The 16,353-nt window shown below is 38.4% G+C and overlaps 1 protein-coding gene across 7 annotated transcripts in view; it reads right to left on the bottom strand.

Moving 5' to 3' along the window:
• The window catches only part of retm (real-time), a 287,480-nt gene that overhangs the window by 43,720 nt on the left and 227,407 nt on the right, over positions 1–16,353 (bottom strand). For all 7 annotated transcript variants that reach the window (XM_053791151.2, XM_053791152.2, XM_053791154.2 and 4 more), the window contains one exon: positions 1,827–1,958. In XM_053791151.2, the coding sequence (XP_053647126.2) occupies positions 1,827–1,958 (132 nt within the window). The remainder of the gene's footprint in view (positions 1–1,826; positions 1,959–16,353) is intronic.

Genomic DNA, 16,353 nt, shown 5'->3' on the forward strand with positions numbered 1-16,353 from the left:
TGTATTCAGATATTTAGGAGTGGACATGTCAGCAGGTGAGTCTATGAAAGATGAAGTGACTCTTAGAATTGGCAAGGGGAAAAAGGCGAGTGGTGCACTGAGGAATCTGTGGAGACAAAGAACTTTGTCCATGGAAGTAAAGAGGGGAATGTATGAGAGTATAGTTATACCAACATTCTTATATAGGTGTGAAGCATGGGTGATGAATATTGCAACAAGGAGAAGGCTGGAGGCAGTGGAGATGCCATGTCTGAGGGCAATGTGTGGTGTGAATATAATGCAGAGACTTCATAGTTTGGAAATTAGGAGGAGGTGTGGGATTACCAAAACTATTATCCAGAGGGCTGAGGAGGGGTTGTTGAAGTGGTTCGGACATGTAGAGGGGAAGGAACAAAGTAGAATGACTTTGAGAACATAAATCTGTAGTGGAGGGAAGGCAGGGTAGAGGTCGGCCTAGGAAAGGTTGGAGGAAGGGAGTAAAGGGGGTTTTGTGTGTGAGGGGCTTGGACTTCCAGCAAGCATCCATGAGCATGTTAGATAGGAGCTAATGGAGAGAAATGGTTTTTAGGACTTGAGGTGTTGTTGGAGTGTGAGCAGGGTAATATTTATGAAGGGATTCAGGGAAACCGGAAGACCGGACTTGAGTCCTGGAGATGGGAAGTACAGTGTCTGCACTCTGAAGGAGGGGTGTTAATGTTGCAGTTTTATAACTATAGTGTAAGTGCATCTTTGGCAAGACAGTGATGGAGCGAATGATGATGAAAGTTTTTCTTTTTTGGGCCATCCTACCTTGGTGGGAAACGGTGGGAAACAGCCGATGTCTTAATAAATAATAATAATATAAAGTGCACAGTAGTCAATAATTTGGCCAATTTTACACAATACAAAAAATTTCAAATTAAAAATAGAGTAAAATAAACAATGTAGATATTCCTGGCATTAAAACATTTCCTCTGTTCATTACTCATGTCCCCAGGTCTCTCCTATATATATTACACTTACCCTGCATTTTTAATTCATAATCAAACAATAAATAAAAATTTACCTTATTTCTTGGATAAAAAATATAACAAGAAATGACTAGTTATGGTCTACAGCATCCCAATAATTGAATCAGACCTATTAAAACCTAATAAAACAGAATGGGGGTATAATAGGGCCTAAACCATCCCTAGGAAAATTGGCAAAAATATAAAAATTCTGCTACTTTAAACTCAATTTCAAGTTTCTTCTGGTCTTCAAAGCAACCAAAGTCATCTCAGACCCATTCTCTTGTATCTAGGCCAAAATTTATGGCTCGCAGCTTATCTGAGGAAGCTGTGCTCAAGATGTACACGTGACGAACCCTGGCATCAATAACGTAGATCAACATGACAGCCACTCCAAAGGTTAAGTCCATCAGAAAAAAGTGCAGTTTCATTAAAATACTGGAGGTGGTGGGAGGAGCAGGAATGGAGTACACACTGACAGCACCAGTGACAGCAGAATAAGCAGGAACTAGATTACTCTGAAGTGTATTAGTTTGGCAAATTGCAAGTTGGTATCAAGAGGATGGATAACATGATGAGCTGCAACTGAAGAGGTGTAACTTAGAGTGGAGAGACTGCAAAAAACTTATTAAAAGGACCTTAACTTACACTTTGGTGAACTGTAAACTTGCTTCCATAAATTCTTCTAAGAAAGAAAACCACAGTTAAACCCCCTGAGTTTATATGCTCCAGAGAAATTTATGCAAACTTGCAGCTTGCTTCACAACAGTTTCCTTAATTAATAAAGTCATTCTAGGTATTGTACTATACTAGACACGAGTAAATAAATGAACATACCTGACTGCGGCCCAGAGAGACAGAGTGATACATGCACTGGTCGGACAGTGGGATGTGCTGCCTAGTTCCATCTACATCCTCTCCTGGCTGGTACATGCTCTTTGGCACCAAACCACCCTCATGGACCACAGTCTGTGGTATATCACAAAGTATTATTTTAAGGAAATATGAATACAGTATTATGATTTTTCTGGCTTAAAGGTTGACTAATCTATCTAGCACATGAATGAAAAAAAATTTACACAATAGGATATTTTGGTACAGTATTAGACTGTACTTTTTTTTCATTTGGAATGAGAAAAGCAATAAGCAACAAAACGGACAACAAAATATAAAGCAAGGTAAAATCAATTTCAAATGCCATGTATTTAAGAAAGCAAAAAATGGTAATACAGCATTGCAGGATAAACCTGGTGCAAATAGTACTGCTTTAAAACAAGACTTTGGATGTAACACAGTAAAGCAATTAAAAAGTAAATTAAATTTAACACATCACAGCAATAAAAGATTATATTAATAACAAAGTTACTGGTAGGTATTTTAGAAATATATTACCGTATATATTTTTATATTGCATTTGTTTGGGTATTGGTGGAGACATAAGCATCTAAAGGAGGATCAGATTGGTTTCAATCCAGCCAATCTAAGATGAGGGATAAAGATACTTAAACACAATCTTGAGGCAATGTTTCATATAGTTTTATGAAAGATTTGAATGAAGGTTTAATGTGGTTAAAATGCTCTGCATAACTATGGGCTTCTCAAAATTTATGAAATAATGTAACCTAAATTTGTAATAAAGTACAGTGGACCCCCATTTAACGATATTTTTTCATTCCAGAAGTATGTTCAGGTGCAAGTACTGACCGAATTTGTTCCCATAAGGAATATTGTGAAGTAGATTAGTCCATTTCAGACCCCCAAACATATACGTACAAATGCACTTACATAAATACACTTACATAATTGGTCGCATTGGGAGGTGATCGTTAAGCGGGGGTCCACTGTACTTTTAAAAACTAATATTATTTATAAGGTATTTAAAAAACACATTAAATGTAATTCTAATTGTAATATCCAGCAATGAGAAATAACTATGTAGTATTTAATGGTAGCTGACAATTAGGAAGGTGGAGGTAAAGATCAGTTGTACTGTCAGTAATATTGCATGCTTTTATAGGAGTTATTGTGTGTGTCCAGATACGATAAAGTGATGTTGAAGTTCTTTCAGTAAATCTCTAGGTTTCATTATTAATGGTATTAGTAAGCAACTATACATGCCGTTTGGGAAACCTGCTACTTGTAGGTCTGACTGAATGAGGCTGATGTTGAAGTCTCCAGCAACATCAAATGATGCTTATATAGTCCATGGTTACCACAGGTCTCTAGAATTATCACCAAAGTTGGACATTTTGGTACAGTGTATGTGGTGATCTGTACATAGCTCAAATTTTGAACAGTTTTTTATGTTAAGTTTTTGGTTGTATATTATGCATATATGTATCTCCATTTTGTCTCCGGTACATGATAACTTAATATATTTTATCTCACTAATCCTTTCAGGGTCCAGAGGCCAAATTTCAAAGTGTGCACCAGGGTCCAAGAATTTAAAAAAAAAAAAAAAAAATTCTTATGAAACGGTAGGGAATCTTTCTCTGAAGGTAATAAAACAAAAAATACGAAATTTGATGGAAAAATTGATGAAATTATGCTCTCGCAAATTTTGATGTGTCAGCGGTATTTATGCATCGGCGATTTTGCAGACTTTGACTCCCATTTTAGGCCAATAACATTATTCCAGTCAACCAAATTCTTAGCTATTTCACTAATATTACTTCTATTCTATCGATTGAGCACAAGAAATCACCAAGTCAACTGTTTCAACTACAAAATAAAGTGATCGGAAATTGGTAATTTGGTCAATTTAACGCAAAGTTCAAAATATTCCAATTTCAAAATAGGGTCCAGAATAAACAATGCAGGCATTCCTGGCACTAAACTAACATTTCCTCTGTTCATTAGTTATGTTTTCAGGCTTTACAAATGAATTCCATTTTGATTTTTTATTCACATAATGAATTTTTATTCAAACCAAAAAAATGGAAGATTTACTGTTATGCAATATTGTAATAATTGTATAAATAATATCACCACATTTGTGAACGTATATTAGACCAGCTGGCATGTATTAAACATGTGAGGTCATTTGTTTACTCTTGAACATCGACAAAAATTTAACTTTCCGCTACTTTGAGCTCAGTTTCAAGCCATTTCCAGTACTAAAACCAATCAATATCATCTCTATCTCTGTAATATATCTTCCATTCTATCAAATGAGACCAAGAAATTGCAAATACAACTATAAAAAACATACGAAAAAACACTGCAAATTCGGTTTTAATTGAAAATTACAATCTCAATTTTTTTTCTATTATGCACTGTGTGCTGCAGGATTTGTTTTATGTGGTGCACACATACCACATCTAGGCCCAAATTTACCGCTCACAGCTCATCAGAGTGAGCTGAGCTCATGGCGTAGATCTAGGGTTTGGACTCTCAAAGGGTCCAAACCGTAGATCCATTACATTAACCCTGAAAGGGTTAATGTAATGGATTTGTAGTTCCACTTCCCTTTTGATCAGTTCTGCAGTTATATTTGGCTGTGTACCTAGGTAATTTATTATGTCTCTTTTTCACCCCACCCTACCTCAGTGGGAGACAGCTAGTGTCAAAAATTTTAATTTTATTTAGGCAGGTTTCTCTAAGAATAATTAGTTAGCAGCAGACTGGTTTTAGTGACTCTAGGAGTTCACTGATGTCACTGTAGTGTTTACTTAGAAATCTGGCAATGCAGTTAAATCCTGAGAAGTTCTTGGTGTTTGCTAAAACTAGTTTTGTTTGGTTAGCTGTATACAGATTTGGTCTGCAGTGAATTGATTATTATTATACTTCAAAATTAATGTTGGCATTCATGGGCTGTAATGCACCAGTAAGGAAGAGTTAGAGCTGTCTAATGGTTTCCATCTACCATTAACCCTTTGAAGGTCGACACGCCCTCACCGAGACTCGTTCTCAGGGTCAGCCAAATTAAAAAAAAAAAAAAAAAAAAAAAAAAAAATCTTATGAAAAGATAGAGAATCTTTTCCCTATCATAATGACACCAAAAATATGAAATTTGATGGAAAACTTACGGAATTATGCTCTCGCGAAGTTAGCGGTCTCGGCGATGTTTACAGATCGGCGATTTTGCCCACTCTGAGCCCCATTTTCGGCCAGTTACACTGTACTAGTCGACAAAAAACATGAATATTTCGCTAGAACTCCATTTTTTCTATTGAATGAGTGCACGAAACCACCCGTTTACCAATTTCAACTATCCAGCACAGTGGTCAGAATTTAGCAATTTTGCGAATTTCACACAAATTTCAAAAGATGCCAATTTCCGAATAGGGTCCAGAACAAACAAGAAATACATTCCTGGCACTAAAATGACATTTCCTCTGTTCATTAGTCACGTCTCAAGGCCCCTCTTACATTCTTTTGCTTTCCACTTTGAATTTTTATTCTCACAAAAAATAGAAGATTTACTGTTATGCAGACTACTACATTAGTGTAAAAAATGGTATGAATCATATTGGCACACTTGCAAAAGAATATTAGACTCACCAGTTGACGTGTATTGGATGCTTGGCATGATTTGTTTACTTTTGAACTTTGGTAAAAATCGAACATTTCTGCTACTTTGAGCTCAATTTCAAGGTACTTTTCATTGTAAAACCAGTCAAAATCATCTCAATTTCTATGACAGGCCTTCCATTCTATAAAATGAGACCAAGAAAATTAGAATACAACAATAAATACCATACGAAAATACAGTGCAAAGTCGCTGTTTTATTCCAAAAAAACGGTCAAAGTTTTTTTTTTTTTCTCATTATGCACTGTGTGCTGCAGGATTTTTTTTATACCGTGCACACTGACCACATAGACCCATTCTTTCATATGGAGGCCTACCAGCTTTCTCCCACTAGATTTGAGGGCGCTAGAATTTAGGCGTACTAGTACGTCAAAAACCCTGGGTCGTAAGCCATACTAGTACGTCCGAAACCCTCAAAGGGTTAATGATAATACAGTATATAACCATAAATTGTTTTACACAGTGGTAGGAGTTCTGGTAGCATTTCTTTCTGTCTCATAAATGCACAAGATAGCAAGTACATCTTGCTACTTTAACTTATACGTACTCAGGTCACACTACACATGCATGTACACATATATGTATACACACCCATGTGAGTTTTCTTCTATTTTTTAATAGTTCTTGTTTTTATTTCTTTTCATATCCATGGGGGAAGTGGAAAAAGAATCTTTCCTCAGTAAGCCATTTATGTCGTAAAAGGTTACTAAAATGCCAGGAACAAACGAGGGGCTACCAACCCCTTTTCCTGTATAAATTATTAAATGCAAAAAGAAGAAAAACTTTTATTTGGTGGAAGATGGCTGGTATGTTTAAAGAGTATACATGTATATAACTGTAAAATAAGAATTCTTCCTCCGTAAACTAAGCGTGTCGTAGTAGGAGGCGGCTAAAATGCCGGGAGCAAGGGGCTAGTAACAGTTTGTTGAAAGAAAGAAAGAACTGTAAAATATGCTAATTGTAATTTTAAGCAGCAAAATTGTAAGAATACTAAAAATACTGTATAATTATATAAACAAGAGTAATGCTATACAGAATAATACAGGATGATATACAAAAAACATTATTATATACTGCACTGTACAAAAAACAGGATATGCAAAAAAATGGAGAATATACTACACAAAACAAGATAATGTATGCAAAAATGATACAGTAAAACCCTGATTTAACAGGTTTTGGAAATAACAGACAAAATCCATTCTATAAACAACTTTTGGAAATGACAGACGGTCCACTTTCCAAAACTATCTAGTATTGTTATAGTAAATAATGGACAAATCTGCTGAACAGAGTACTGTTCATTTTTGTCAAAGCTAAAAAAAAACCTCATTTATCCCCCACAAAAAGTAAATACAATTACTGTACTTTTAACTCTTTCATATTAAATGTTTATTAGCAGGACACAATAGATATCTACTCACTACCAAGATACACAGCAATCCACAACTGCAGACCATACCAAGTTCGGGGTGGTACTGCAATCTATTACTCTAATGAACTATCTTGTTATAACACCACTTGCTACAGTGATGAATATGGAGAATATATTTTTGCAAATTTTACTGTAAAAAACTTTAAAGACTCCAATAACAATTGGTGCCATTTATTGGATGCCTCATACAAAACATCCCAAATTTTAGCGATAAATTAAAGACACTAATAACAAACAACCAAATGAACAAGCACCACCTTCTCTGAGCCAGAGACTTCACCATCAGCCTTGGCTTAACAGATGACCAGCCTGTAACTGATTTCATCAACAATATGAACAACACACTTCTCATACCAACTACAGTGGACCCCTGCATACCGTTGGCATCACATAACGTTAAATCCGCATACCGATACATTTTATCGCTAAGATTTTGCCTCGCTTACCGCTAAAAAACCCGCTCAACACTATTCGTCCGAGACGCGTCTAATGTGCGGCCTGAGCCAGCCTCACATGTTCCGCCAGTGGCACTGTTTACAAGCCAGCCTCCGTGGTAACATCCAAGCATACAATCGTAACATTTCGTATTATTACAGTGTTTTTGGTGATTTTATCTGCAAAATAAGTGACCATGGGCCCCAAGAAAGCTTCTAGTGCCAACCCTGTGGTAAAAAGGGTGAGAAATATTATCGAAATACTGTGGTACCATGGTCAACTGCTGATGCTGCTGCTGCTGTAGCACTGTCAGCTGCTGCTGCTGCTGTAGCACCGTCAGCTGCTGCTGCTGCTGTACCACCGTCAGCTGCTGCTGCTGCTGCTGCTGCTGCTGCTGCACTGTCAGCTGCTGCTGCTGCTGTAGCACCATCAGCTGCTGCTGCTGCTGTAGCACCGTCAGCTGCTGCTGCTGCTGTAGCACCGTCAGCTGCTGCTGCTGCTGTAGTACCGTCTGCTGCTGCTGCTGCTGCTGTAGTACCGTCTGCTGCTGCTGTAGCATCGTCTGCTGCTGCTGTAGCATCGTCTGCTGCTGCTGTAGCACTGTCAGCTGCTGCTGCTGCACTGTCAGCTGCTGCTGCTGTAGCACCATCAGCTGCTGCTGCTGCTGTACCACCGTCAGCTGCTGCTGCTCCTGCTGTTGTAGTACCGTCTGCTGCTGCTGTAGCATTGTCTGCTGCTGCTGTAGCACTGTCAGCTGCTGCTGCTGCACTGTCAGCTGCTGCTGCTGCTGCTGCACTGTCAGCTGCTGCTGCTGCTGTAGCACTGTCAGCTGCTGCTGCTGCTGCTGCTGCTGCTGCACTGTTAGCTGCTGCTGCTGCTGTAGCACTGTCAGCTGCTGCTGTTGCTGCTGTATCACTGTTGTTGGTGTGGCTTATTGAGAATACCAAGAAACAATTAACCCCAGAGGGTTAGCCACCCAGGATAACCCAAAAAAGTCAGTGTCATCGAAGACTGTCTAACTTATTTCCATTGGGGTCCTTAATCTTGTCTCCCAGGATGCAACCCACACCAGTCGACTAACACCCAGGTGAACAGGGAAAAATACCTGGAACTAGTGCTCATATTGGTGAATTTAAAGCCAGCAAAGGTTGGTTTGAGAGATTTAAGAATCGTAGTGGCATACACAGTGTGATAAGGCCTGTTCTGGAAGAAAATGCCAAACAGGACCTACAGTACGCAGGAGGAAAAGGCACTCCCAGGACACAGTGTCTCATCAGTCATTGCTGCATCTTCAATAAAGGTAAGTGTCATTTATTCTTCATTTAGTAGAGTAGTACATGCACAATATATACTGTGCATGTACTATACTATTGTGCATGTATCCTTCTCTTTGTGTGTAGGAAAATGTATATTTCATGTGGTAAAAAATTTTTTTTCATACTTTTGGGTGTCTTGCACAGCTCCTGATGATTCACTGAGAAGTATGAAAGTACTTGAGCTACAGATACCCCCCCCCCCTCCCCATGGCTTGTCTTGCATAGTTAAAATTGCCTGTCTGCGATTGTTTGCATGAAAAGCAATATAGACAGGGATTAATACACAAAGATATTATTAAACACTATGCATCAGTTCTCACCAAACTAATAAGAAAGGCCAAGCAATTGTACCATTCCAGCAGATTCACCAAAACAAGAGGATATAAAAAAGACCTGGAAAACACTCTCTCAGATTCTGGGCATCCACAAACTAAAAAGAACTAGGGATATTGTCCTAACTAAACCGAATGAAACACACTACAGCCTATTGATACAGTTAACAAGATAAAAGACTTCTTCTCAACCATTGGATCAAATCTCGCCAGTAAAATCCCAGGTACAAACGCCCAAGCAAGTGATTACAGTGGACCCCCGCATAGCGAACTTAATCCGTGCAAGAGGGCTGGTCGTTATGCGAAATGTTCGCTATGCGAATTAATTTTCCCCATAAGAAATAATGGAAATAAAATTAATCCGTGCAAGACACCCAAAAGTATGAAAAAAAAATTTTTTTACCACAAAAAAATTTTAATTTTAGTACACACAAACTGAAAAAGGCATGCACAATTACATGACACTTACTTTTATTGAAGATCTGGTGATGATTGATGGGATGGGAGGAGGGGAGAGCATTATCTTCTTACTGTTTAGAAGGGGAATCCCCTTCCATTAGGACTTGAGGTAGCAAGTCCTTTTCTGGGGTTACTTCCCTTCTTTTAATGCCACTAGGACCAGCTTGAGAGTCACTGGACCTCTGTCGCACAACAAATCTGTCCATAGAGCTCTGTACCTCCCGTTCCTTCAAGACTTTCCTAAAATGGGCCATAACATTGTCATTGAAATAGTCACCAGCACGGCTTGCAACAGCTGTGTCAGGGTGATTTTCATCCATAAAGGTTTGCAGTTCAACCCACTGTGCACACATTTCCTTAATTTTTGAAGTAGGCACAATGGATTCCACAACTGGCATAGGCTTCTCAGGGTTAGCCCCAAACCCTTCAAAATCTTTCTTAATTTCCATACTAATTCTCACCCTTTTTACCACAGGGTTGGCACTAGAAGCTTTCTTGGGGCCCATGGTCACTTATTTTCCAGAAACAGCACCGAAAACACTGTAATAATACGAAATATTCCGAGTGTATGCTTGAATGTTACCGCGGAGGCTAGCTGGTAAACAATGGGACGGGCGGCACATGTGAGGCTGGCTGAGGGCCCACATTGGACGCGTCTCGGACGAAGTTCGCTGAGCGGGTTTTTGTCTACTATGCGGGGCAAAATTTCAGCGAACAAAGCGTTCGCTATGCGGATTGTTTGCTATGCAAGGCGTTCGCTATGCGGGGGTCCACTGTACTTAGGTGGGAATTTCCCAACCTCCTCCTAATTGCACCTACTGAGCCCACCGAAGTCAACATGGTTATCAAGTCGCTTAAAAATAAATCAGGGAATCTGCCTCAAGTCCCATCATTACTGTACAAGCAAGCGGCTCATGTCTTTTCGCCTGCTATTTCATTACTTTTTAACAAATCACTAGAAACTAGCATTTTCCCAACCCTACTCAGAACAGCATGGGTTACACCAATACACAAAGGTGGTGACCCCACAGATGTAAATAACTACAGGCCAATATCAAACGTACCATTGCTAACCAAAATTTTCGAGAAACTCATGCACAAGAGATTATTTTCATTTATAACAGCACAAAGCATATGCAACCCCTGCCAATTTGGCTTCAGAAAAAAAAATGCAAATGATGCAATTGTAAAAATGCTAGACCTGTTTTACACAGCACTGGAAAATAAAGAATATCCATTAGGACTCTTTATTGACCTATAAAAAAGCTTTTGAGACAGTAGACCATGGCATCCTACTCCACATACTTGACCATTATGGAATAAGAGGCCACGCACTTACATATTTCAAATCCTATCTTACTAATGGGTATCAATACGTCTCCATTAAGGACACAACATCAACATGACCACTTGATACTGGAGTGCCACAGGGAAGTGCCCTTGTTCCCTTGGTCTTCCTCTTATACATCAATGATCTTCCCAACGTATCACAACACCTGAAACCAATTCTCTTTGCTGATGACACGACTTATGTCATCTCCCACCCAAATCTTGCCTCACTCAACACCACTGTTAACCCTTTCAGGGTCCAAGGCCAAAATCTGAAGTGGTGCCCGTGTCCAAGAATTTTCAAAAAAAAATTTTTTATTTTTTCTTATGAAATGGTAGAGAATCTTTTTGTGAATGTAATAAAACAAAAAGTACGAAATTTGATGGAAAATTGACGAAATTATGCTCTCGTGAATTTTGATGTGTCAGCGATATTTACGAATCGGCGATTTTGCCGACTTTGACTCCCATTTTAGGCCAATTACAATATTCCAGTCGACCAAATTCTCAGCTATTTCACTAGTATTACTTCTATTCTATCGATTGAGCACAAGAAATCGCCAAGTCAACTGTTTCAACTACAAAATAAAGTGACCGGAAATTGGTAATTTGGCCAATTTAACACAAAGTTCAAAATATTCCAATTTCAAAACAGGGTCCAGAATAAACAATGTAGGTATTCCTGGCACTAAACTAACATTTCCTCTGTTCATTAGTTATGTTTTGAGGCTTTACAAATAAATTCCATTTTGATTTTTTATTCACATAATGAATTTTTATTCACACCAAAAAATAGAAGATTTACTGTTATGCAATATTGTAATAATTGTATAAATATCATCACCACATTTGTGAATGTATATTAGACCCACCAGCTGGCGTGTATTAGACGTGTGAGGTCGTTTGTTTACTCTTGAACATCGGCAAAAATTTAACATTTCCGCCACTTTGAGCTCAATTTCAAGCCATTTCCAGTGCTAACACCAATCAAAGTTATCTCTATTTCTGTAATATGTCTTCCATTCTATCAAATGAGACCAAGAAATCACAAATACAACTATAAGAAACATACGAAAAAACACTGCAAAGTCGCTGTTTTAATAAAAAATCATGGTCTCAGTTTTTTTTTCTCTCATTATACACAGTGTGCTGCAGGATTTGTTTTATGTGGTGCACACATACCACATAAATGTATTCTCTCATATCTAGGCCCAAATTTACCACTCACAGTTTATCAGAGTGAGCTGAGCTCATGACGTAGATCTACGGTTTGGACCCTGAACGTAAAGCCGTAGATCTACGGGACGGACCCTGAAAGGGTTAATGAAGAGCTACTGAAAATATCAACCTGGATGACTGCCAATTAATACTGACAAAACCTTCTATATTATGTTTGGTAACAGAGCAGGTGTTGCACAAGATTGACAACACTCTTATTGCTAAACATAATGAGGGCAAATTTCTGGGCCTACGCCTCGACAGCAACCTGAAATTCAGTACCCATATCCAACACATAACAAAAAAGTATCCAAAACGGTTGGCATCCTCTCTAAGATACGTTACTACGTACCACAATCAGCTCTACTCACCTATCTATCCCTACCTCACACATGCCATTTGTGCTTGGGGGTCAACAGCAACAACCCACCTAAAGCCAATAGCCCAACAAAAAGCTGCAGTAAGAATTATCATGCAATCCAATACTATGCAACACACACTCCCACTCTTCAAAGACCTAAACTTACTCACTGTACAGAACATCCACACTTACTACTGTGCAACCTACATTTACAGAACCATAAATTCCAATATTAACCCTGAACCCAAATGCTTTCTTGATAGTTGTGACAGGACCCATAGGCACAATACGAGACACAAAAATCTCTGACATTCCCCGCATCTGGCTAAATCTATGCAAAAATTCAATGTACATAAAAAGGCCTAAAATCTGGAACTCCCTGCCTGAAAACTCAAGAACTGCAGACTCAACCACCATTTTCAAAACTACCGTTAAAATATATCTTATCTCCCTAACACACCCCACCGTCAGCTAACTACATGAAAACCACCTATACTATTACTCATATTATGCACACATCCAAAACAAAATAGACTTACTCTCGATATCTGTGATTCCCCCTAATTTGCACTAACACTCACCTAAATTCCGAACATAGCTACTGACTAATAAATCTTAAGCTAGTCATAAGTTTACCTGAAATACTCCAATATAGGAGCTTTAATAGAAACTGTGTATCATGCCAAGATAAAACCATTCTCATTACTATATTTACAAAGTGTAATATTCTTAAATGTTTTGTATTACGTACCTCACTATTGTAAATCTATTTAATCACTACAGTCTTTTTTTTTTTTTAAGTCAGCCATCCCCCATTGAGGCAGGGTGACCCAAAAAGAAAGAAAATCCCCAAAGAGAAAATACTTTCATCATTCAACACTTTCACCTCACTCATACATAATCACTGTTTTTGAAGAGGTGCTCAGAATACAACAGTTTAGAAGCATATGAGCATAAAGATACACAACATATCCCTGCAAACTGCCAGTATACCAAACCCCTCCTTTAAAGTGCAGGCATTGTATTTCCCATTTCCAGGACTCAAGTCCTGCTATATAAAAATAACTGGATCCCCTGGATGGGAAGTACAGTGCCTGCACTCTGAAGGAGGGGTGTTAATGTTGCAGTTTAAAAACTGTAATGTAAAGCACCCTTCTGGCAAGACAGTGATGGAGTGAATGATGGTGAAAGTTTTTCTTTTTCGGGCCACCCTGCCTTGGTGGGAATCGGCCAGTGTGATAATAAAAAAAAATAATATACCTCAACACACCACTCACCGTTGTTCCTTCATCAATTCTATGGTTAACCTCATCCTTCATAAATCCATCCGCTGACACATCAACTCCCAAATATCTGAAAACATTCACTTCTTCCATACTCCTTCTCTCCAATTTGATATCCAATTTTTCTTTATCTAAATCATTTGATACCCTCATCACCTTACTCTTTTCTATGTTCACTTTCAACTTTCTACCTTTACAAACTCTCCCAAACTCGTCCACTAACCTTTACAATATTTCTTTAGAATCTCCCATAAGCACAGTATCATCAGCAAAAATAACTGTCAATTTCCATTTTGTATTTGATTCCCCATAATTTAATCCCACCCCTCCTCCGAACATCCTAGCATTTACTTCTTTTACAACCCCATCTATAAATATATTAAACAACCATGGTGACATTACACATTCCTGTCTAAGACCTAGTTTTACCAGGAAGTAATCTCCCTCTCTTCTACACACCCTAACCTGAGCCTCACTATCCTCATAAAAACTCTTTACAGCATTTAGTAACTTACTACCTATTCCAAATACTACTTGCAACATCTGCCACATTGCTCCCCAATCCACTCTTATCATATGCCTTTTCTAAATCCATAAATGCAATGAAAACTTCTCTCCCTTTATGTAAATACTGTTCACATATATGCTTCAATGTAAACACTTAATCTACACATCCCCTACCCACTCTGAAACCTCCTTGCTCATCCGCAATCCTACATTCTGTCTTACCTCTAATTCTTTCAATAATAACCCTACTGTACACTTTTCCTGGTATACTCAGTGAATTAATTCCTCTATAATTTTTACAATCTCTTTTATCCCCTTCCCTTTACATAAAAGAACTATACATGCTCTCTGCCAATCCCTAGGTACCTTTCCCTCTTTCATACATTTATTAAACAAAAATACCAACCACTCCAACACAATATCCCCCCCTGCTTTTAAAATTTCTGGCATGATCCCATCAGTTCCAGCTGCTTCACCCCCTTTCACTCTATGTAATGCCTCACGCACCTCCCCCACACTCACATCCTGCTCTTCTTCACTCCTAAAAGATGGTATACCTCCCTGGCCAATGAATGAAATTACCGCCTCCCTTTCTTCCTCAACATTTAAAAGTTCCTCAAAATATTCCTGCCATCTACCCAATACCTCCATCTCCCCATCTACTAACTCCCCTACTCTGTTTTTAACTGACAAATCCATTCATTCCCTAGGCTTTCTTAACTTGTTTAACTCACTCCAAAATTTTTTCTTATTTTCATCAAAATTTCTTGACAGTACCTCTCCCACTCTATCATCTGCTCTCCTTTTGCACCCTCTCACCACTCTCTTCACCTTTCTTTTACTCTCCACATACTCTGCTCTGCTTATAACACTTCTGCTTTGTAAAAACTTCTCATGAGCTACCTTCTTCTCTTATATCACACTCTTTACTTCATCATTCCACCAATCACTCCTCTTTTATCCTGGACCCACCCTCCTATAGCCACAAACTTCTGCCCCACATTCTTATACCACATTTTTAAAACTATTCCAACCCTCTTCAACCCCTCCCCTACTTATACTTGCATTAGTCCACCTTTCTGTCAATAGTTGCTTATGTCTCACCCGAACTTCCTCCTCTCTTAGTTTATGCACTTTCACCTCTCGTACTTGTTGTTGCTATTTTCCTCTTGTCCCATCTACCTCTTACTCTAACTGTAGCTACAACTAAATAATGATACAATATATCAGTTGCCTATCCATAAACATGTACATCCTGGAGCCTACCCATCAACCTTTTATCCACCAATACATAATCTAACAAACTACTTTCAATACATGCTATATCATACCTTGTATATTTATTTATCCTCTTTCTCATAAAATATGTATTACTTATTACCAAACCTCTTTCTACACATAGCTCAATTACAGGCTCCCCATTTTTCTTTTACCCCTGACACCCCAAATTTACCTACTACTCCATCCACGACATTTTTACCCACTTTAGCATTGAAATCCCCAACCACAAGTACTCTCACACTTAGTTCAAAACTCCCCACGCATTCACTAAACATTTCCCAAAATCTCCCTTTTTCCTCTATACTTCTCTCTTCTCCAGGTGCATATACACTTACTATAACCCACTTTTCACATCCAACCTTTATTTTAGTCCACATAATCCTTGAATTAATACATTTATACTCCCTCTTCTCCTGCCATAGCTTATTCTTCAACATTATTGCTACTCCTTCTTTAGCTCTAGCTCTATTTGAAACCCCAGACCTAATCCCATTTATTTCTCCCCACTGAAACTCTCCCACCCCCTTCAGCTTTGTTTCACTTAAAGCCAGGATATCCAGCTTCTTCTCATTCATAACATCCACAATCATCTCTTTCTTATCACTCGCACAACATCCACGCACATTCAGACTTCCCACTTTGACAATTTTCTTCTTTTTCTTTTTAGTAGGCTATACGGGAAAAGAGGTTACTAGCCCATTGTTTCCGGCATTTTAGTTGACTTTTACAACATGCATGGCTTACGGAGGAAAGATTCTTATTCCAATTCCCCATGGATATAAAAGGAAAAGTAATAAAAACAAAAATAATTAAGATAAAATCAAAGAAAACTCAGATGAGTGCATATAAATCAACGTGTACATGTATGTGTAGTGTG

The sequence above is a fragment of the Cherax quadricarinatus genome, chromosome 59, assembly GCF_038502225.1.
Source record: "Cherax quadricarinatus isolate ZL_2023a chromosome 59, ASM3850222v1, whole genome shotgun sequence".
In the NCBI taxonomy this organism is placed as follows: Eukaryota; Metazoa; Arthropoda; class Malacostraca; order Decapoda; family Parastacidae; genus Cherax; species Cherax quadricarinatus.